General features: G+C 41.2%; 1 protein-coding gene across 7 annotated transcripts in view; it reads right to left on the bottom strand.

Annotated features, from left to right (window-relative positions):
- Window positions 1–18714, bottom strand: part of ctnnd2a (catenin (cadherin-associated protein), delta 2a) — a 723152-nt gene that overhangs the window by 19153 nt on the left and 685285 nt on the right. For all 7 annotated transcript variants that reach the window (XM_061965552.2, XM_061965556.2, XM_061965554.2 and 4 more), the window contains exon 22: window positions 1321–1447. In XM_061965552.2, coding sequence (XP_061821536.2) covers window positions 1321–1447 — 127 coding nt within the window. The remainder of the gene's footprint in view (window positions 1–1320; window positions 1448–18714) is intronic.

The following is an 18714-nucleotide window of genomic DNA, read 5'->3' as shown; positions in this document are numbered from 1 at the left end:
GTTTGCAATATTTACACAGATGCCTAGAGGGCGCTAACTTTCCAATATATTTTAAGCATTATATCCCGCCCTCTTACGGCTTCTTTAGGACTTAAAGACCTAACTACGTACACATGTAACACTTGCACGTGCCTTCGCTTTGTGTTGTTTGCTAATGATAGCGATTTGGATAGATAGTGTTATCAGTCATTGAATGTATATTTTATCATAACAACAACATGAGTGCAAATCGTTTGTTGCTTCTCTTGGACTGTTTTTGTATGTGTGCATGCATTCCCATGCATTTTTGACCGCCATAAACACCACCCATTTTATTCGGGCCGGAAACATTTTTTATTACGTAAACTTAACCAACTGGTAACTGCTAGCCCACGAGTTCAGTTCAAGAAACTTGTGAGACTCACATTTTTTCAGTAGATTCTTAAAAACAGATCAAGTCTTTGATTATCTTTTTTGCAGAAGGTCTTTAAAAACAGCAGAGCGCTCATGTATCTCTGACAAAATAAATAGACTGCAATCAAATGTCTACTGTAAGGACACTAGTTCTCTGCAATATACGAAATAAGAATAATAGTCAATGAAGAAGTCTTGCCCCCAGATACTTAGCTTTCTGGAAATGTGGCCCCCAAAACAATGTACCGTAGTTGAATATCCCTGCCTTAGAAGATCCATACTTTGATCTCAGGCCATCCTCTCAGATTCTAAGCGTTCTAATCTAAGACAACCTAAACAATCCACTTGTGATCCATTAATTACCTTGAGAATACAATGACCTGGTGAAAACAATCACTATGAGAGCTTATGTGCTGTTACAAACACACACAATTTGAACATGACCAAAATGAAAGTGATCTTTGCACACAGAAACATCTGAACCAAGGATGATCCCAATGTATCGCATGGTGGGGACCGAGAAGACACTCACTCTCATCTAAAAACGTCTTATTCCTAACCTTGGATTCAACTTTTAAAATTGCCGATTCAGGCACTCAGGCTAAAGAAACTTCAAAAAGGAGCACCGAGAAGACCTCGGAAGGAAATTGTGAATGATTGTCGGTGACACAACTTTGTCGACTTGTCTAGGTGAAAATGAGACCTCCATTTTATTGGTTTTAAGCATCCTAACAGTTCAAAGAAGACTGTAGTGAGTGGACGTGAACTCTGCAAGACCTCCACGATCAATGTGAGCTTGTACTACTTAAGTTGAGTTCCAGTTAAATATCAAACCTCAAAAACCTCATGTGAAAGTGAATCTCACGGATTAAAAATAGTCTTGGAATGTTCCTAAATGACTCAATCATTATTAGTGCTTCTACTCACCCGAGCGGTTGTTTGGGGATGTCCTGATAGGGGAGACGGACGGAGTTCGAGAGGACGAGTAAGGTCTCTGTCTGTCTCTTTCTATTGTTGACGCAGACCCCACAAAGTGATACTGGGAGTAGCCATCCTGAAATAAAAGCACACAAGAGGCTACATTCATGACCAGTACAATGAATAATAAATACAATGAAACTGAGAAATCATCACACTCGACTCAATGTATTTTTACTGAACTTTTGTAGTGTATTGCGTATAACTAAAATATAGTAAATCCTACAATTGAATACCAATTTAAAACAATTACTAAACATAATGATAATAAATAATATATCTTAAAATGAAATGTTAGATAAATACTGTTTTGGATGTGTGGTGTACAATATTTTCAATTAAATGTCTACATTTTCTGTGGTAAGATGCTAATTTATACTTATTTTACTACTTATTACATACTTGCACAGTGCACAACGTGGTGGCAGTGATCCGGATCACCTCCAAAATCTAATCACTTATTCCTTATCGCATTTCCTGAAAGTCTCATCAAAATCCGCCCATAACTTTATGTTATATGTTGCTAACTTACAAAAAGACAAACAAACCCCAGCAAATAAATAACCTCCTTGGAGAGGTAATAATAGCTGCGCTGGCAGAGGCCTCTCTTCATTGTGTTTTAACAACAGTTGTTTTGCACCACAATTGCAGGGACGTTCCAGCTGATGTTGAGTCACAGGAACAAATAGATAGAAGAAATGGACAAAAAAAAAGGTATATTGAACTGCAAGTTTAGCTTGTAAGCCATTACAAGTCTCCAAAGACCTAAGTTATTTCCATCCACCATCACTGCCAAATGAGTTATCACTGACGTTCCAAGCTGATAGCAGCAGCATTGTAACCATGTCTGCTTAGTACAAGCAACGTTGGCCTTGTTTTTTACTGAAGTCGCTTGCAAATTTTGGGAGTTGTAGTTGTGGTTTTTTGGGCTTGTTTTCGAATGTGTGGTTGCCTTTTTGGGTTTCCTTTTCTGTCTCCACAATAAAGCAAAACATGACTGCGCCAGTAGCTAGTCTGTCACACACGCAAATGACACATATGCAACTCCTAGACTGACAGAGAAAACAAGTGATGAGACAGAGTGATTATTAGTGGCAGTAAGCAGCGGCTTTACTTTGAGCTCCTCCCGGATGACAGAGCTTCTCAACCTATCTCTAAGGGAGAGCCCCGCCACCCGGCGGAGGAAACTCATTTTGGCCGCTTGTACCCGTGATCTTTTCCTTTCGGTCATAATCCACAGCTCATGACCACAGGTGAGGATGGGAACGTAGATCGACCGGTAAATTGAGAGCTTTGCCTTCCTGCTCAGCTCCTTCTTCACCACAACGGATCGATACTGGGTCCGCATTACTGAAGACGCCGCACCGATTCGCCTGTCGATCTCACAAACCACTCTTCCCTCACTCGTGAACAAGACGCCGAGGCACTTGAACTCCTCCACATGGGGAAAGATCTCTTCCCCAACCCAGAGATGGCACTCCACCCTTTTCCGGGCGAGAACCATGGACTTGGACTTGGAGGTGCAGATACTCATCCCAGTCGCTTCCCACTCGGCTGCGAACTGATCCAGTGAGAGCTTTAGATCCTGGCCAGATGAAGCTATCAGGACCACAACATCTGCAAAAAGCAGAGACCTAATCCTGCAGCCACCAAACCGGATCCCCTCAACGCCCCTCAACTGCGCCTAGAAATTCTGTCCATAAAAGTTATGAACAGAATCCGTGACAAAGGGCAGCCTTGGCGGAGTCTGACCCTCACTGGAAACGGGTCTAACTTACTACCGGCAATGCGGACCAAGCTCTGACACTGATCATACAGGAAGCAGACCGCCACAATCAGACAGTTTGATACCCCATACACTCTGAGCACTCCCCACCTCCCGGGGGACACGGTTGAATGCCTTCTCCAAGTCCACAAAGCACATGTAGACTGGTTGGGCAAACTCCCATCCACCCTCAAGGACCCTGCTGAGAGTATAGAGCTGGTCCAGAGTTCCACGACCAGGACGAAAACCACACTGTTCCTCCTGAATCCAAGGTTCGACTATCCGTAGCCTCCTCTCCAGTACACCTGCATAGACCTTACCGGGAAGGCTGAGGAGTGTGATCCCACGATAGTTGGAACACACCCTCCGGTTCCCCTTCTTAAAGAGACGAATCACCACTCCGGTCTGCCAATCCAGAGGTACCACCCCACGCAATGTTGCAAAAGCATTATGTTAAGTAAAAAATAATTTAAACAAATTGTGTACATTTTATTAAAGTACACTGAGTAAAGTACAATGGCGGATAGGCACACATTTTCGGGACTTATGCAGATCCCAAATACACAGGCAGGAACCAATAGGTAAAAAAAAAAATGGTTTTGGATAATAAGTCGAAACAAAATGCCAGGTAATATGTCTCCTATAGGTGCCATTTTGGGGCGGTATAGCTCGGTTGGTAGAGCGGCCGTGCCAGCAACTTGAGGGTTGCAGGTTCGATCCCCGCTTCCGCCATCCTTGTCACTGCCGTTGTGTCCTTGGGCAAGACAATTTACCCACCTGCTCCCAGTGCCACCCACACTGGTTTAAATGTAACTTAGATATTGGGTTTCACTATGTAAAGCGCTTTGAGTCACTTGAGAAAAAGCGCTATATAAATGTAATTAACTTCACTTCACTTCACACTACTTATACACAGACACACCATAATAACACAGTATGTTGAAGCAGAGTATGTCTGACTACGGTAGCCGTAATGTTCCGACAATCCATTAAGCGGTTGTACTAAAGTTGTACTAAAACAATCTGACAGATTTTTAAAAGCCTTGTGTAATGTTCTATATACTCAATGAAACATCAAAGTTTTGGGCTTGCTTGCTAATCTGTACTTGCTATTGTTATTTATTGAACAAGTGTCAGTCTGCAGTCCACACATATCGTTTATGTGTGACTGCCATCTACTACTGATCACACTCATCATTACACCATGTACCAAAGAAACTGCTTTGAGGTCGGTAAGCACAACCAGAATTAACCCGTATATTAAGCGCACAGGGTTAGTGTTTATTGTTTATCCCCATTAGCCGACGCACAAACGGCAGGCTAGTCTACCTGGGGTCCTTTTCAAAAGTTCAAAGTAAAAAATAATAATACACAAATCCAGTTCCAGAACATACGCAAATCCAGTTACAATAAAAGAAAGGAAAAAGGGAAAGAGAAAAAAAAAGTTCTCAAACTGATAACATTAAAGATTAACTTTTAAGTCTAAAAAGTTACTTTTCATGTTTCTTTTATAAGTTAAGGTTATAAGGTGCATTGTCGATCTTTGAGAAAATGAAAGGATTTTAAGTGTGCTTATAGTCCGAAAAATACGCTAATTTAAATAAGGGGATATGCATCAGTTTTCAATTGCATACAGAGTCTTAGTAGATCACATGCAACCCCCCCACATGCACATTTAGAGTTTGCACACGCTGTTTAGCATGTGTTATTTGTCTCTAAGTAAATCAATTTATATGTTCTTTGAGGTTCAACTTTGAAGACCCCTATTCCAGAGCATTATTTATTGCGCGTGACTACTGAAAAGCAGCCAATGGCATAAGAGAGTAAATCTGTGAGAAAAAAAACAGCTACACAACACCGGTCAATTTGTTGAAGTAAAACAATTGTCCTTTTCATTTATCTTTGCCCTTCTGCTCATTTGAACAGTGCCGACATATCCATAATACACATCAATCACTTCCTTCATTATGAAAATATCCTGAACACTGATGGTGAAAAAAAAAACCAAACAACTGGCCACCACAAATAAATACTTTTGCATCAAGCCTGAGGTTATTACTTTACTGGCAGGGACATTTTAACACAACAAGATGGTCTGTATAATTACTGCACAGCCTCTTTGTCTGTGTGTGTATTGGTGCAGCCCTGATTGGAGCACTTTTTTCATCAAATGGATTATGACAGTTGGCGACAATCACAAGGCGAGAACCCAATTCAATTTAGCATGAAGATAATTGGCTACCTCTGAATACAAAGCACAAGTAGATGATTAAAAAATATAAATGGAGCCGTCAGTGCTTTGCTGTCTGGGGGGCATGAGCTCAGCAGTGGGCGCATTCACGGGAGGGTTGGGAGTGACTGATTTAAGCGGAATAGCTGCAGTTAGATTGAAGGGATGAGACAGAAGAAAAAGGGAGGGTAGACAAAAGATGACAGGAAGTAATGAAAACGAGGAAGGGAGGGGCTGGCAAGGTGGTAACGAGCGTGGAGATATAAAACGATGGCGAAAAAAGTAGGCTGTGTCCTCCATTGACTCTTCTTTCCCGCCAGAGCAATGAAGACTAATAGAACAGATCCGACCCCACTGCCTCCATTTGTCCATCACTTCCTCCATGCCAACACGTCTCATTAGAAACCATGTAACCTCCTGATGGTACACGTCTCCGCCGCCCCGCCATTTGGACACTGTCAAAGTGTCATGTTGCGCAAATGAATACGGTCGCCAAATATTGAATAATGAATGCATGTGGTTAGTGAGCGATGGGAGCAATCTGCCACCCGGGGATGCGGATTCTTCATCGGGTCATTGAGCGAGCTGCGAGGGCATCAAAAAGCACAGAAAGCAACACATGGAATAGTTTACTAGATTGAATAAATATTGATTATTGAGCAGAATATATCAGGTTATTTGAATTTAGCAGTGTTCCAAATCTAATCGAGCAACTTGAAAAATGATGAAAAAATATTTTAGAAGCTTTTTTTGATGTTAAGTTTTGCTATCTAATAACATCCAATAACAAGCTAACAAGTGCATGATTTGAGATGACCACAATGTATCCCAATAGACATCCTCTAATTGTTTACAAGGTTAAATACCTGAAATAATGTTTACTTTGGACAAGCAAAATATTTTTTTGACCTGCCACTTTTATATTTCAGATAAATGTACTTAAACATATCTTTGAATATACTTACATGTACATATTATATATATTGTACAAATGTGTGAGCAAATTGCCGAACAGTTTAAGAACAACATTTCTCAACAAGCTATTGCAAGGAATTTAGGGATTTCACCATCTATGGTCTGTAATATCATCAAAAAGTTCAGAGAAACTGGAGAAATCACTGCACGTAACATTGAATGCCCATGACCTTGGATCCCTCAGGCAGTACTGCATCAAAAATTGACATCAGTGTGTAAAGGATATCACCACATGGGCTCAGGAACACTTAAGAAAACCACTGTCAGTAACTACAGTATGTCGCTACATCTTTAAGTGCAAGTTAAAACTCTACTATGCAAAGCCAAAGCCATTTATTAACAACACCCAGAAACGCCACCGGCTTTGCTGGGCCCGAGCTAATCTAAGATGGACTGATGCAAAGTGGAAAAGTGTTCTGTGGTCTGACGAGTCCACATTTCAAATTGTTTTGGGAAACTGTGTTTACTGAGTGTTGTTCAAAGGAAAGGCCATGTAACACAATGGTAAAAATGCCCCTGTGCCAACTTTTTTGCAATGTGTTACTGCCATTACATTCTAAGTTAATGATTATTTTCAAAAAAAATCTAAGTTTCTCAGTTCGAATATTAAAAATGTTGTCTTTGCAGCCTATTCAATTGAATATAAATTGAAAAAGATTTGCAAATCATTGTATTCTGTTTTTATTTACGAATTACACAACGTGCCAACTTGACTGGTTTTTTGTTTTGTATATGTAACTACTAATATATATACTATACTTATAATACATGTACTGTACTATAGGGGTTTGCTGATACCACTTTTCCACTTCCAATACGACACCGACAGTGGAGCTGTGAGTGTTGGCCGATACCGACATTAACCCCATACTAATCATAGTTCATAGTACAAACACAGCGCCTTTGCAGAGTGTGCATGTGCGCAAACAGAGTATGTGTGCGCACATGGAGAGTCCGCATGCGTGCAGACTGAGCCTACGGACAGAGTCTGTGCTCTTACAGAGTCATTGAGCGGGCAGAGTTGTTTTTGCGGGCTCTGATTTTGTCACTGTTTTGACGCCATACGTAAAAGTTGTCTCAAAACACAATCAGCTACTTTGTTATTCCATGTCCATGTTTTCATCATCCTGTTGACAATGCATGTGCACAAACAGAGTCCGCCTGCACAAACAGAGTCTGTGCTCACACGCGCAAGTATGCGCGCCCATGGCCGCCTTAATGCATGGGCTTACCTGGGCCGAAGCCCAAGGGCCCCCGATTTTGGCGGCGGATTACAATAATGGGTGTTCATAGCTGTCAATAACAGACAGCTCAGTTTCATGTAGCAATTTTGTCCTCTCTCTCTTTCTCGGCTGCGTTGTTTTTTCCTACTGCTCCGAGCGGGGTGCGAACCTCAGTTGCCGGTGTGGGAGGCGAGCGTCCTGACTACTGAACTGAGAGAAAAAGCACTCTCCTGGACCGCTAGCACTATTCTTGAAGTCGACTAGCCTCTGTTACAGACGACCAGACGAGCATGCGCTTGCTGTAAAGGAGTTGAGTGAAATGATTTTATTAAATGGATGATATTTTTGCATTGTTGCTTTTCTGTAAAGTAAAATCATGATTTTTTTTTTTTTTTAAACTGTATTTCCAGGGCCAGGGGGATTGAGGTTTGGGAGTGGGTTGTTGAGGTTTGGTTAGGGGGGGGATACAACTCCCTCAGGTTAGATAGATAGATGGATAGATAAATAGTACTTTATTGATTTCTTCAGGAGATTCCCTCAGGAAAATTTAAATTCCAGCAGCAGTGTACAGAATTAAAAACTAATTTAAAAAAGTAAATAATGGGTGCATAAATGGAAATAAAATAGGAAATACAACAATAAGAATAAAAATAAAAAGCAACAATAAGAATAAAAATATAACAGTAAAAATAAGAATATAACAAGAGAAACTAGGCAGTAGTGACCATGTTATGAAAATGTATTGCACTTTAAAACATGTTTTTTATTGTTTTGCATCCCTTGTCATCCTAGTACCCTCCCCCCAGAGGTACAGTCTGATGGCGTTTGGGACAAAGGAGTTTTTTAGTCTATTAGTCCTGCACTTGTGTTAGGGCAGACTTCTGCGCGCCCACTAACAGCGTCCATGTGTGCACAAACAAAGTCAGTGAGCAGGCAGAGTGTTTTTTGTGTTCTCTGATGTTGCCAATGTATTGACACCATCCGTAAAATTTGTCCAAAAAAAAGAAACAATCAGCTACAAGCGACAAGGGGTGGCACTTTCATGACTTCTGCGGTGCTTTTTTGTGAACTTCTAGATCTGCCTCCCGGGAGCCTTATGGCCATGGAGACCCAGCTGCTGGGTCTCTGCCACACCAGAGTCTGTTTGGAGAGACTGGAGGAGATGCGGATGAAGAGACAGAGCTGCGGAGCTAGCGTTGAGCGCCGGGACTGACAAAGCTTCACAGTGTCTTGGCTGAATGAGCAGGTATCGGACACTTCGATCTCCTTAGACGCATCCTCGCTCATCCATGCAGACTGGACATTGGCCGAGAGTTAGTGGGCGGCTGAGGGTGGAGTCGGCTCTCTCGGTTGCTTTGTTGGGTCTGCTCCTGTCTCTGGCCATGCTCCCCCAACCCCAGCAGACGATGGTGTGCAACACCGCAAAGGCCACCACAGTGAATATGTTTTTTTGTTTGTTTTTTGTTGTTTTACTTTTGTAGCTGTATTTAGAAATGGTTGGTTGCATCAGCTCTGCTCTTTTAATGGCTTTAATGTCCTTTGTGTTCTTTGATGTTTCCCTCTTACACACATGCTTATGTGTGCTATGGCTATGAGTTTTTTTCCCCTTGGCCTCAGTCTGGACCCCCTCTTCAGGGGCCCAGGCTTAGACTCTCACCTTTTTTGTAAGGGGCGCCGGAAATTGGCAGACCAGTCAGCGATCCTGTTCTATTTGAAAAGTATACCTGCACTTGTCACTTTCAAAAAACAAACACAATTATGGCTAGTTGAGTAACAATCTTGTTCCCATGTTTAGTTTTTACTCATTTTTACTAATTGGTTTTTATTTAGTCTGCACTTTGTCTGTGTTATTATTATTATTGGCTTTTAACTCTAGTTTGCACTTTGTCTATATTATTACTATTATCGACTCATTCTATTTTTTATTTTCCTATTTTAATGATGTTGGATCTGTGTTGTTGTTGTTGTTGGGGACAAGTGTTGTAAATTAGTTTTGGCTACAAACACAATGATGCATACATTGGATAACTGTTTCAGATGTCTATGTTTTTGTATATGTCCCTATTTAAAATAAACCTCTATAATAATAATAATATATCTCCCTGTAATGTTTGTCTGCTCTTGAATGGGATTGTGCCTGAAATCGTAATTCCCCCTCGGGGATTAATCAAGTATTTCTGATTCTGATTCTGACACTTTATTATTCTATATCCATGTTTTCATCCTCCTGTTGATGTTTTCTCTACAAATGAGGATGCCAAGCTACCCTCCCCCCATTCTCACCACATTCTACAGAGGCACTATAGAGAGCCCACTGACCAACAGCATCTCTGTCTGGACTGGAGCTTGCAGTGCCTCAGACTGGAAGTCTCTGCAGAGAGTGGGGAGGACGGTGGAAAAGATCATCAGGACTCCTCTTCCTCCTATCCATGAGATCGCAAAAAGCCGCTGCCTGACCAGGGCTCATAAAATCTGCAGAGACTTCTCCCACCCTCACCAAGGACTGTTTTCACTGCTGGACTCTAGAAAGAGGTTCCGCAGCTTCCGTAGCAGAACCTCCAGGTTCTGTAACAGCTTCTTCCTTCAGGCCGTAAGACTATTGAACGCATCATAATTATCCCCTCAATTCCCCCCCAAAATGGATTAACTCGCTGGAATATAAAGACAATATAACATACATCCATAAACCTGGATGCATATGCAAAAGTGCAACATATTTATCTGTACAGTACTATTTATTTATATCTGCACCTTATTGATTTTTTATCCTGCACTACCATGAGCTAATGCAACGAAATTTCGTTCTTATCTGTACTGTAAAGTTCAAATTTGAATGACAATAAAAAGGAAGTCTAAGTCTAAGTCTAAGTCTAATAGAGATCTCTCATTTGATGACAATCACATTGTACTCCCGTGGGAATACACAACTGTGATGCATTCAGACGCATTGAATGGGAGTTGCGGGTCCCACTGCTGATATAGTGTATAAGATCTGTACGCTATAGCAGTCTTTGCAGGAACGTACTGAGCTTCACACACGGTAACCTGTCATATCACACAAACACACACCCACACGCTCAATTACACAAGCTTGGACCATACTGTAAATCTGCCACACTTGCCATGCAGGCGGAGTACCTGTCTGACCCTGAACTCCATCTGTCATGTGTACTTTTTTTTTTTTTTTTTGGTGGGGGATTTGTGTACATTTTGCAGTATATTTGTGTGCATGTGTGTGACAGCGAGATAGAGAAAACATGTGTGATGAAATGCCCGAGCTAAATATTTTTTCAAAGAGTGAGGCGAACAGTAAAATGCAGAGTGAAATTCCGCTTTTACTTTAGTGCGCGTGTGGGATTGTTCAGTCCTGCTGCTCCAATCTAGAGGTTGTTGTAACCTTGTTTTTTTTTGCTGACTTGGTAATACTGGACATTTGTTGTAGACATGGATGGCCGTCCTGTTGCGTCCCCCAGAGATGGTGTAGCAACCAAAATGAGGACACATCCAGCCAGAGAATCCAAACAAACTTGGGGTAAAAAGCATAGTTGGAAAGCACTCTAGAGAGTTTAATACATGATTCATCTTAAAAGGCGAGCGCCAGTGTTGCTGGAAACAGATTTTGTCTTTGGTTTATTAATGCGTGCTGCACCACTGATCTTCCAAGTCATCGCTATTTCCATGCGGTATCTGTTTATTTATGGGCCCTCAAACAACTGACATCCACTGCTCCTGTGGCGTCGCTATTTGGGAGTAATTAACGCTTCTTTGTTGCAACGCCTGATAAACATACACAAAACATACACTTAGGTCCTCATGAGGACATTTTGCAAAACAAATGCTCATTAGAAGAAACTTCAAAAGTTGACTCATTAATGACCCTGCACTTTCCTTTATTTTGACACCTAAACTCGGTTCCCAACTCCTCTTCATCCTCCTTTGCTGCGTCTCCCCTGCGACTAAATGGTATGCTAATCCATGTCTGGATTGGAGTGTAGGCTAACGGGATTGTTCGCTGCAGCAAACATCCATGACCTGGTGTGTGCAAGCAAGGAATGAATGCGGGCTTCTGCACTCAAATGATAAAGTCCGATTTTGGATTTGGGAACAGAAGTCTGCATTTTATTGTTACCAGGTCCAATGGAGAAAGTGAACAGTAAAGTGTTACTTAAATCTGCTCCTAAAAGCAATTTGGAAGCGAGCAAATTAAGCTTCAACACGAATCGGGGGTTAAGGAATCCAAGTATTGTAAAATGACTTTAAAGATTATTTGACCGTCTGAGTAGTACAGATTTGCATCGGTGATGTTTTACACTTGCACTGTTTAACATGTCTGACAAGGAGTCTGAAGAAATAAAGTTTATTTTTCCTACTTTTCACATTTGAATCGATAAGGTACACATTGTTGGTACTTTTGTATGTGTTCATGTGCAATACATGCTGTCCAGTTATCATCTTGTTTTCTGAGACATCTCTGTCTCATTTGCAAGTATTGTACTGTACTGCATTATAGAGTAGATTTTGCATGCAGTTGCAATTCCAACACATTAGATGGCAGTAGTGTATTGAATATGGTGTGTTGTTTTAGCCAGGAAATGGTCTTTGTCATTAAGTTGAATGTGCCAGTCTTTTCTTTTGCTCAGCCCCCCAAAGTGTTTTTTAAACTGGAAGTACCATATTTATTACACACCAGCTATTTGATTGTAATGTGCATCTTTGTTGTCGTTATCATTACCAAATTTGGAGGTGTTGAAATTGCCATGTAAAAACGCTAAGGGTAATCGGTGGCATGTCTATGGAAAACCAAATGTATATTAAAGTTAAAGTACCAATGATTGTCACACACACTAGGTGTGGTGAAATTTGTCCTCTGCATTTGACCCATCCCCTTGTTCACCCCCTGGGAGGTGAGGGGAGCAGTGGGCAGCAGCGGTGCCGCGCCCGGGAATCATTTTTGGTGATTTAACCCCCAATTCCAACCCTTGATGCTGAGTGCCAAGCAGGGAGGTAATGGGTCCCATTTTTATAGTCTTTGGTATGACTCTGCCTGGGTTTGAACTCACAACCTACCGATCTCAGGGCGGACACTCTAACCACTAGGCCACTGAGTAGGTAATGTATATTAGCATTAACCTAGTGTATTAAGAAAAGTGGAGCCTTACTGTGCTTTTGAGCTTATTCTTCTTCCTTTGTTGGCATGGTAAATTGGAATATTACCTCGAGTGCGCTCAAAGTTCTTGACTGATTATTTCCTGGCCAAGTGTTTGATTTGGTGCAAGTCTGCGACCGGACATGACGTCACATGCAACAAAGGTAACCTCAATAGTACCGATGAACTTCGGTCGGTACGTGTAAAACTTTCGAAATAATACCCATCCATACTCTTTTTTTGGCATTAAACATGCACACACGTCGATATGTTGAAAACCAGTGAGTATACAGCCATAGTTAGACATGAGAAAAAAATACTTGCAAAAGTTATAGCTGGTTTATTGTGAGTAATATTATACGTTTTCTATATCTTCTGTACCAGTGGTTCTTAACCTGGGTTCGATCGAACCATAGGGGTTCGGTGAGTCGGCTTCAGGGGTTCGGCGGAGCTTCCGCCGCAGAGGTCAAGACACACTTATTGTGTAAATAAAAACTTCTCCCTATCGGCGTATTATGCATACCCCCAAACAATGTTCCCTCTAATTTTCCATATGCGTGAGCAAACGCAAAAACTCCTTGAGCATTCAGTGGAGCACATGTGAGCACACCTGTCCCAAACCTGACTAAATAACAAATTAAATGTTTTATTACTATATTATTATAATCAAATGACAGCTGTCCTTTCCATGAGATTATTTTCTAATATAAGTGTTTTGGCCCACTTACAATGACAATAACAAAAAATATTGTTTTTCATGAGCTGTGTACTAGTAGTGTATGTCTGGGTGGAAAACGAAGAAAACGAACATACTTTGCTGTGAAAATAAATAGATTAATTTATTTTATCATTTATCATTTAAAATGACATGAGAGTGGCATTTGACAAGGTGAAGCCACGCATATCTGAACTGGTCTCTCAAAGGCAACAGCAGACGTCACACTGAGTTGCAGGTGTGTAATTTGTTGTGAGTTCATGCACTGTGTTGGTTTTGTTCTTTGAACAAGGTGATGTTCATGCACGGTTTATTTTGTGCACCAGTAAAAAACATATAACTTTGCCTTGAATTAGAAAAAAAAAAGTTTTCAATTTTCACTAAAGAAGGGTTCGGTGAATGCGCATATGAAACTGGTGGGGTTCGGGACCTCCAACAAGGTTAAGAACCACTGATCTATACCAATTGAAGTTATAGAAGTACTCGAAGAAATTGGAACATCAGAGCTGACAAAACTGTTTAACGTCATTTACGACTACAGGAAAACTCCAACAGATATGGAAAAATCTCTTTTTATTACTCTGCCAAAGAAACCAGGAGCCACAGACTGTGATCAATATAAATTGATAAGCCTTATGAGTCATACAATCAAAAGTCTTCTTAGAGTACTGATGGCAAGAGCAAGGAATAAGATACATCCAGAGCTTTCGGCCACGCAATTCGGATTTCTCCCAGACCAGGGCACCAAAAATACTATATTTACACTCCGTATGGTAATGGGGAGATCAATAGAAGTGCAAACGGATATATACCTGTGTTTTATAGACTATTCCAAAGCATTCGATAAAGTGAAAGATAAAAACCTTTTACAAATCTTGAATGAGCTGGATATTGATGGGAAATACCTGAGGATTATCATAAATCTGTACTGGGAACAAGAAGCAGCAGTCCGAATAGATGGTGAATGCAGTCAATTCCAGGCCATTCAAAGGGGTGTTCGACAAGGTTGTGTATTATCTCCTGATCTGTTTAACATCTCCAGTGAAATGATCTTACGCAAAACATCAATCATCAAGATGGTATAACAATTGGAGGAATTAATGTTAACAATCTAAGATATGCAGATGACACTATACTAGTGGCAGACTGAAGAAAAAATACAGAACATACTGAACACAGTAGTAGCCCACAGTGAAGCAAACGGACTGGCTTTAAACCTCAACAAAACCACATGACAGTTTCCAAGAAGCCACATCCACCTGTATGTAACATCACATCCACCAACAAGAAAATACAACAAGTGGATCAATTCAAATACCTGGGTGTCATAGTAGGTGTGAAAAAGAGATAAACAAATGGATTGCCATGTCAAAAGACAGCTTCAACAAAATGAGTCTTATATTTAAAAATAGAAACATCTCAATTGACACCAAACTCAAAGTACTCAAAACGTATGTATGGTCTGTCCTACTGTGAATGCCGGACTTTAAACAATCAACAACTGAGAAAATTAGAGGCAACTGAAATGTAGTTCTTCAGAAAAATAGTCCGCATATCATGGACTGAAAAGAAAAGTAATGAAGAGGTATTGGCGAAGTCTAAAACAAGAAGATCTCTAATTGCAACGATTCGAAATAGGCAGCTGAAATTTCTCGGACATATCATTAGAAAAGACAGCTTAAAAAATCTGACGTTAACAGGAAAACTAGTAGAAAAGAAAGCTCCAGGTCGACAACGAACAACATATATCAACAACCTAAGAAATGTTATCGGAAATGTCAATAATATAGAACTCATATATAGAGCAGCCGCCAGAGAAGACTGGAGAGCCATGACATCAATTGCGTAGCAAGCTAGTCCAGTTGCCCGCGCATCAATTGAGTGCCCAAAAAAGAATCCCACGTTTTTGTGACTTAAGTCTTCCTGCCATTTTTAATTGGCTACGACTGCAAAACAATCCAAAATGTGTTTCGTGTTAATATTTTTGGGTGTCGGTTACTGATTAAATTGATTTACATTATTTCTAGTGGGAATAAGAACAAAGTAACGATTAGGGATGAGCACCAAAACCTGTTTCCATAATGGCACCTGTGCCAACGTAAACGGTAGTAACCTGACCGAAAAAAGAAATATCGGTGCCTTATTTTGGTTCCGAATGAAAGCAGACTCCGCAACCTGCAGCAAGTGTATGGCGGTGAAATTGTACAAGTTACGTCTTGTAAGTCATGTAGTGCCACGACAGAAGCACAAACGTACATAGAGTCTAAAACGCTTTTTAAAATGTATTACCGAATTCAACACGACATCAGCAGTCCTCATAACGTCTTTAGCCCCGCAGTGCTAGGCAATCCAGTAGCCACAACAACACCACAGTATGCACTTCCTCATTATGCATCAGTATGCACGAGTATGGCGAGCAAGATTGCATTCACAAAACCCGAAATTTTGAGCAACATACTCAAGTACCGTATTTTTCGGACTATAAGTCGCAGTTTTTTTCATAGTTTGGCCGGGGGTGCGACTTATACTCAGGAGCGACTTATGTGTGAAATTATTAACACATTACCGTAAAATATCAAATAATATTAATTAGCTCATTCACGTAAGAGACTAGACGTATACGATTTCATGGGATTTAGCGATTAGGAGTGACAGATTGTTTGGTAAACGTATAGCATGTTCTATATGTTATAGTTATTTGAATGACTCTTACCATAATATGTTACGTTAACATACCAGGCACATTCTCAGTTGGTTATTTATGCCTCATATAACGTACACGTATTCAGCCTGTTGTTCACTATTCTTTATTTATTTTAAATTGCCTTTCAAATGTCTATTCTTGGTGTTGGGTTTTATCAAACAAATTTCCCCGAAAAATGCGACTTATACTCCAGTGCGACTTATATATGTTTCTTTCCTTCTTTATTATGCATTTTCGGCAGGTGCGACTTATACTCCGGTGCGACTTATACTCCGGAACATACGGTAAGTCGTTTTTTCATGTTCCCTGTGTTTTGTATTGCTACACAAATTGTGACAGTTAATTCTCGATTTTCTTATTTTTGAACAAATTAGTTATCCAGCAATGTTTGTAAAGGTGTGCGTCCCTGACACATTAAAATCTGAAAGGACGCAGTAAGAAATAAGGGGGAAAAAGTGGAAAATTGGGGATTTTCTTTGTTTATTTCACATACATTTTGAACATAAATTAATATACATGTTAATTCTAACAGTACCATACCATAGCACCATCAAAGGAGTTTAACACAAAAATGTAAGAAAAATAATTATATAAGAAATAGAAAGAAACACAATTTTTCAATTGGTGACTTAAAACTGTGGGTCCCGGGGACTAACCACATCACTGGTTATCATTTAATTTATATAAATGAAGTATTTCAATTACTATTCTGTTCAATTTCGCTGCTGAGTTGCCTAGTGGTCAGAGTGTCCACCCTAGGTCGTGAGCTCAAACCCCGGCCGAGTCATACCAAATACTATAAAAAAAGGAACCCATTACCTCCCTGCTTGGCACTCAGCATCAAGGGTTGGAATTGGGGGGTAAATCACCAAAAAATGATTCCCGGGCGTGGCCACCGCTGCTGCTCACTGCTCCCCTCACCTCCAAGGGGGTGAGGGTGATGGGTCAAATGGAGAGGATAATCTCACCAAACCTAGTGTGTGTGTGACAATCATTGGTACTTCAACTCAAACTTTTTATCTTTAATTTGAATGTTACAAAATTCCATAAAAATAAAGATGCATTATTATTTTATTTTTTTTTAACAAAAATGTGTATGTTTTGCATTTATATCGTAGCAGTTTGGGCATTTTAAGCACCCAAACAGTTTTTTTACCATTATATCAATGTGTTAAAATTGTCATGTCTGTGTTGATCATGTTTTTGTTTGGCCATGTGCTGTTTGTTTTTTGGACGCTTTTTAGTTCCTGGTTTTCACTCCCTTGTCTTGTTTCCATGGTTACCCATTAGTTTCACCTGTTCCACGTTTGGACTCATTGTGCACTCTTGTTTGTCACCATAGCAACCCATTAGTTTTCACCTGCCCTCACGACTCACGCACCTGTCTTTAACATGTCACTATTATTTAAGCTTCCAGTTGCCAGGCTGTCTGTCTGGCGACATCATACCCCTGACTTTCTGCTTCACACTCTGTTTACCTCTGCGCACTTCATGCCATGTCCAAGTAAGTTGTTTCTATTCATGCCACAGTTAGCGACTTTTGTTCATGTCCTTAGTTTTTTGCCCACGTGCAAGTATTTGTTTCATTTGTCAAGTTTGTACTTCCGCCTTGTGCGCACCTTTAGTTTGTTCTTTTTGTTATAGTAAAAATAAATATGTACTCACATTACCGTCTCGCCCGAGCCAACTTTCTGTTGCCTTCCGGAAAAACAAAACCCAAGGACCAAGTCCTGACATTATGTCGCCAGCATAACAGTTTTTCCGCACGAGAGTTGGACAATTTGGACGCGGCAGCGCCGCTCCAGACCGAGGATATCATGGAAGGTGAGCGGAGAGCACGCGGCTCTCCCGCAAACTCCTCCCCCTCCGGACGGAAATGGGCCGCAGCCTGCCCGGCTTCCCCAGGATGACATCACAGAACAGGATTTCTTTTTCAACTCTTTTACTTTTGATCACCCGCCTCCAACAAAAAACTCAAAGAACATGATTCAACACTACCAAATTATGATTTTGAACATTAGATCCTGTCAAGCCAAGCCACCCAAATTTCATGCCCCGCCCCCCAGGACTCAAGCCACGCCCAAGTCACAAAAATGTTTTTTTTCACCCACTCAATCCCAGGTACAAAAAAGACATTTTGGACAATTTAAAGGGGAGGTTTCTGCCCCCTCCTGACCTCCCTCCACCCACCCAAAAAAACGGTTCCAGACCGCAGGGAGCGCGTCTGGTATCCGCTCCTTGAGGGGGGGGCTAGGGCTGGGAATTGTTCAGGTGGGGTGGCTCAGCATCACCATGCCAAGCCACAGCCTCCAGCACGGCCGCCACCACCAGTCTTTTGACCTGCCAAGCCACAGCCTCCAGCACGGCTGCCACCACCTGTCTTTCAGCCTGCCAAGCCGCAACCCCCAGCTAGGCCACCTCCACCTGCACCAAAGCTAGCACCTGTAGATGCTCCACGGCTAGCTGCACCACGGCTAGCACCTGTCACTGCACCTGTAGCAGCACCACGGCTAGCACCTGTAGCAGCACCTCGGCTAGCACCTGTAGCAGCACCACGGCTAGCACCTGTAGCAGCACCACGGCTA

This window comes from Nerophis lumbriciformis, linkage group LG07 (genome assembly GCF_033978685.3).
Source record: "Nerophis lumbriciformis linkage group LG07, RoL_Nlum_v2.1, whole genome shotgun sequence".
NCBI lineage: Eukaryota > Metazoa > Chordata > Actinopteri > Syngnathiformes > Syngnathidae > Nerophis > Nerophis lumbriciformis.
Note: the sequence above shows the minus strand (reverse complement) of the source record. Positions and strands in the feature narration are given on the sequence as shown.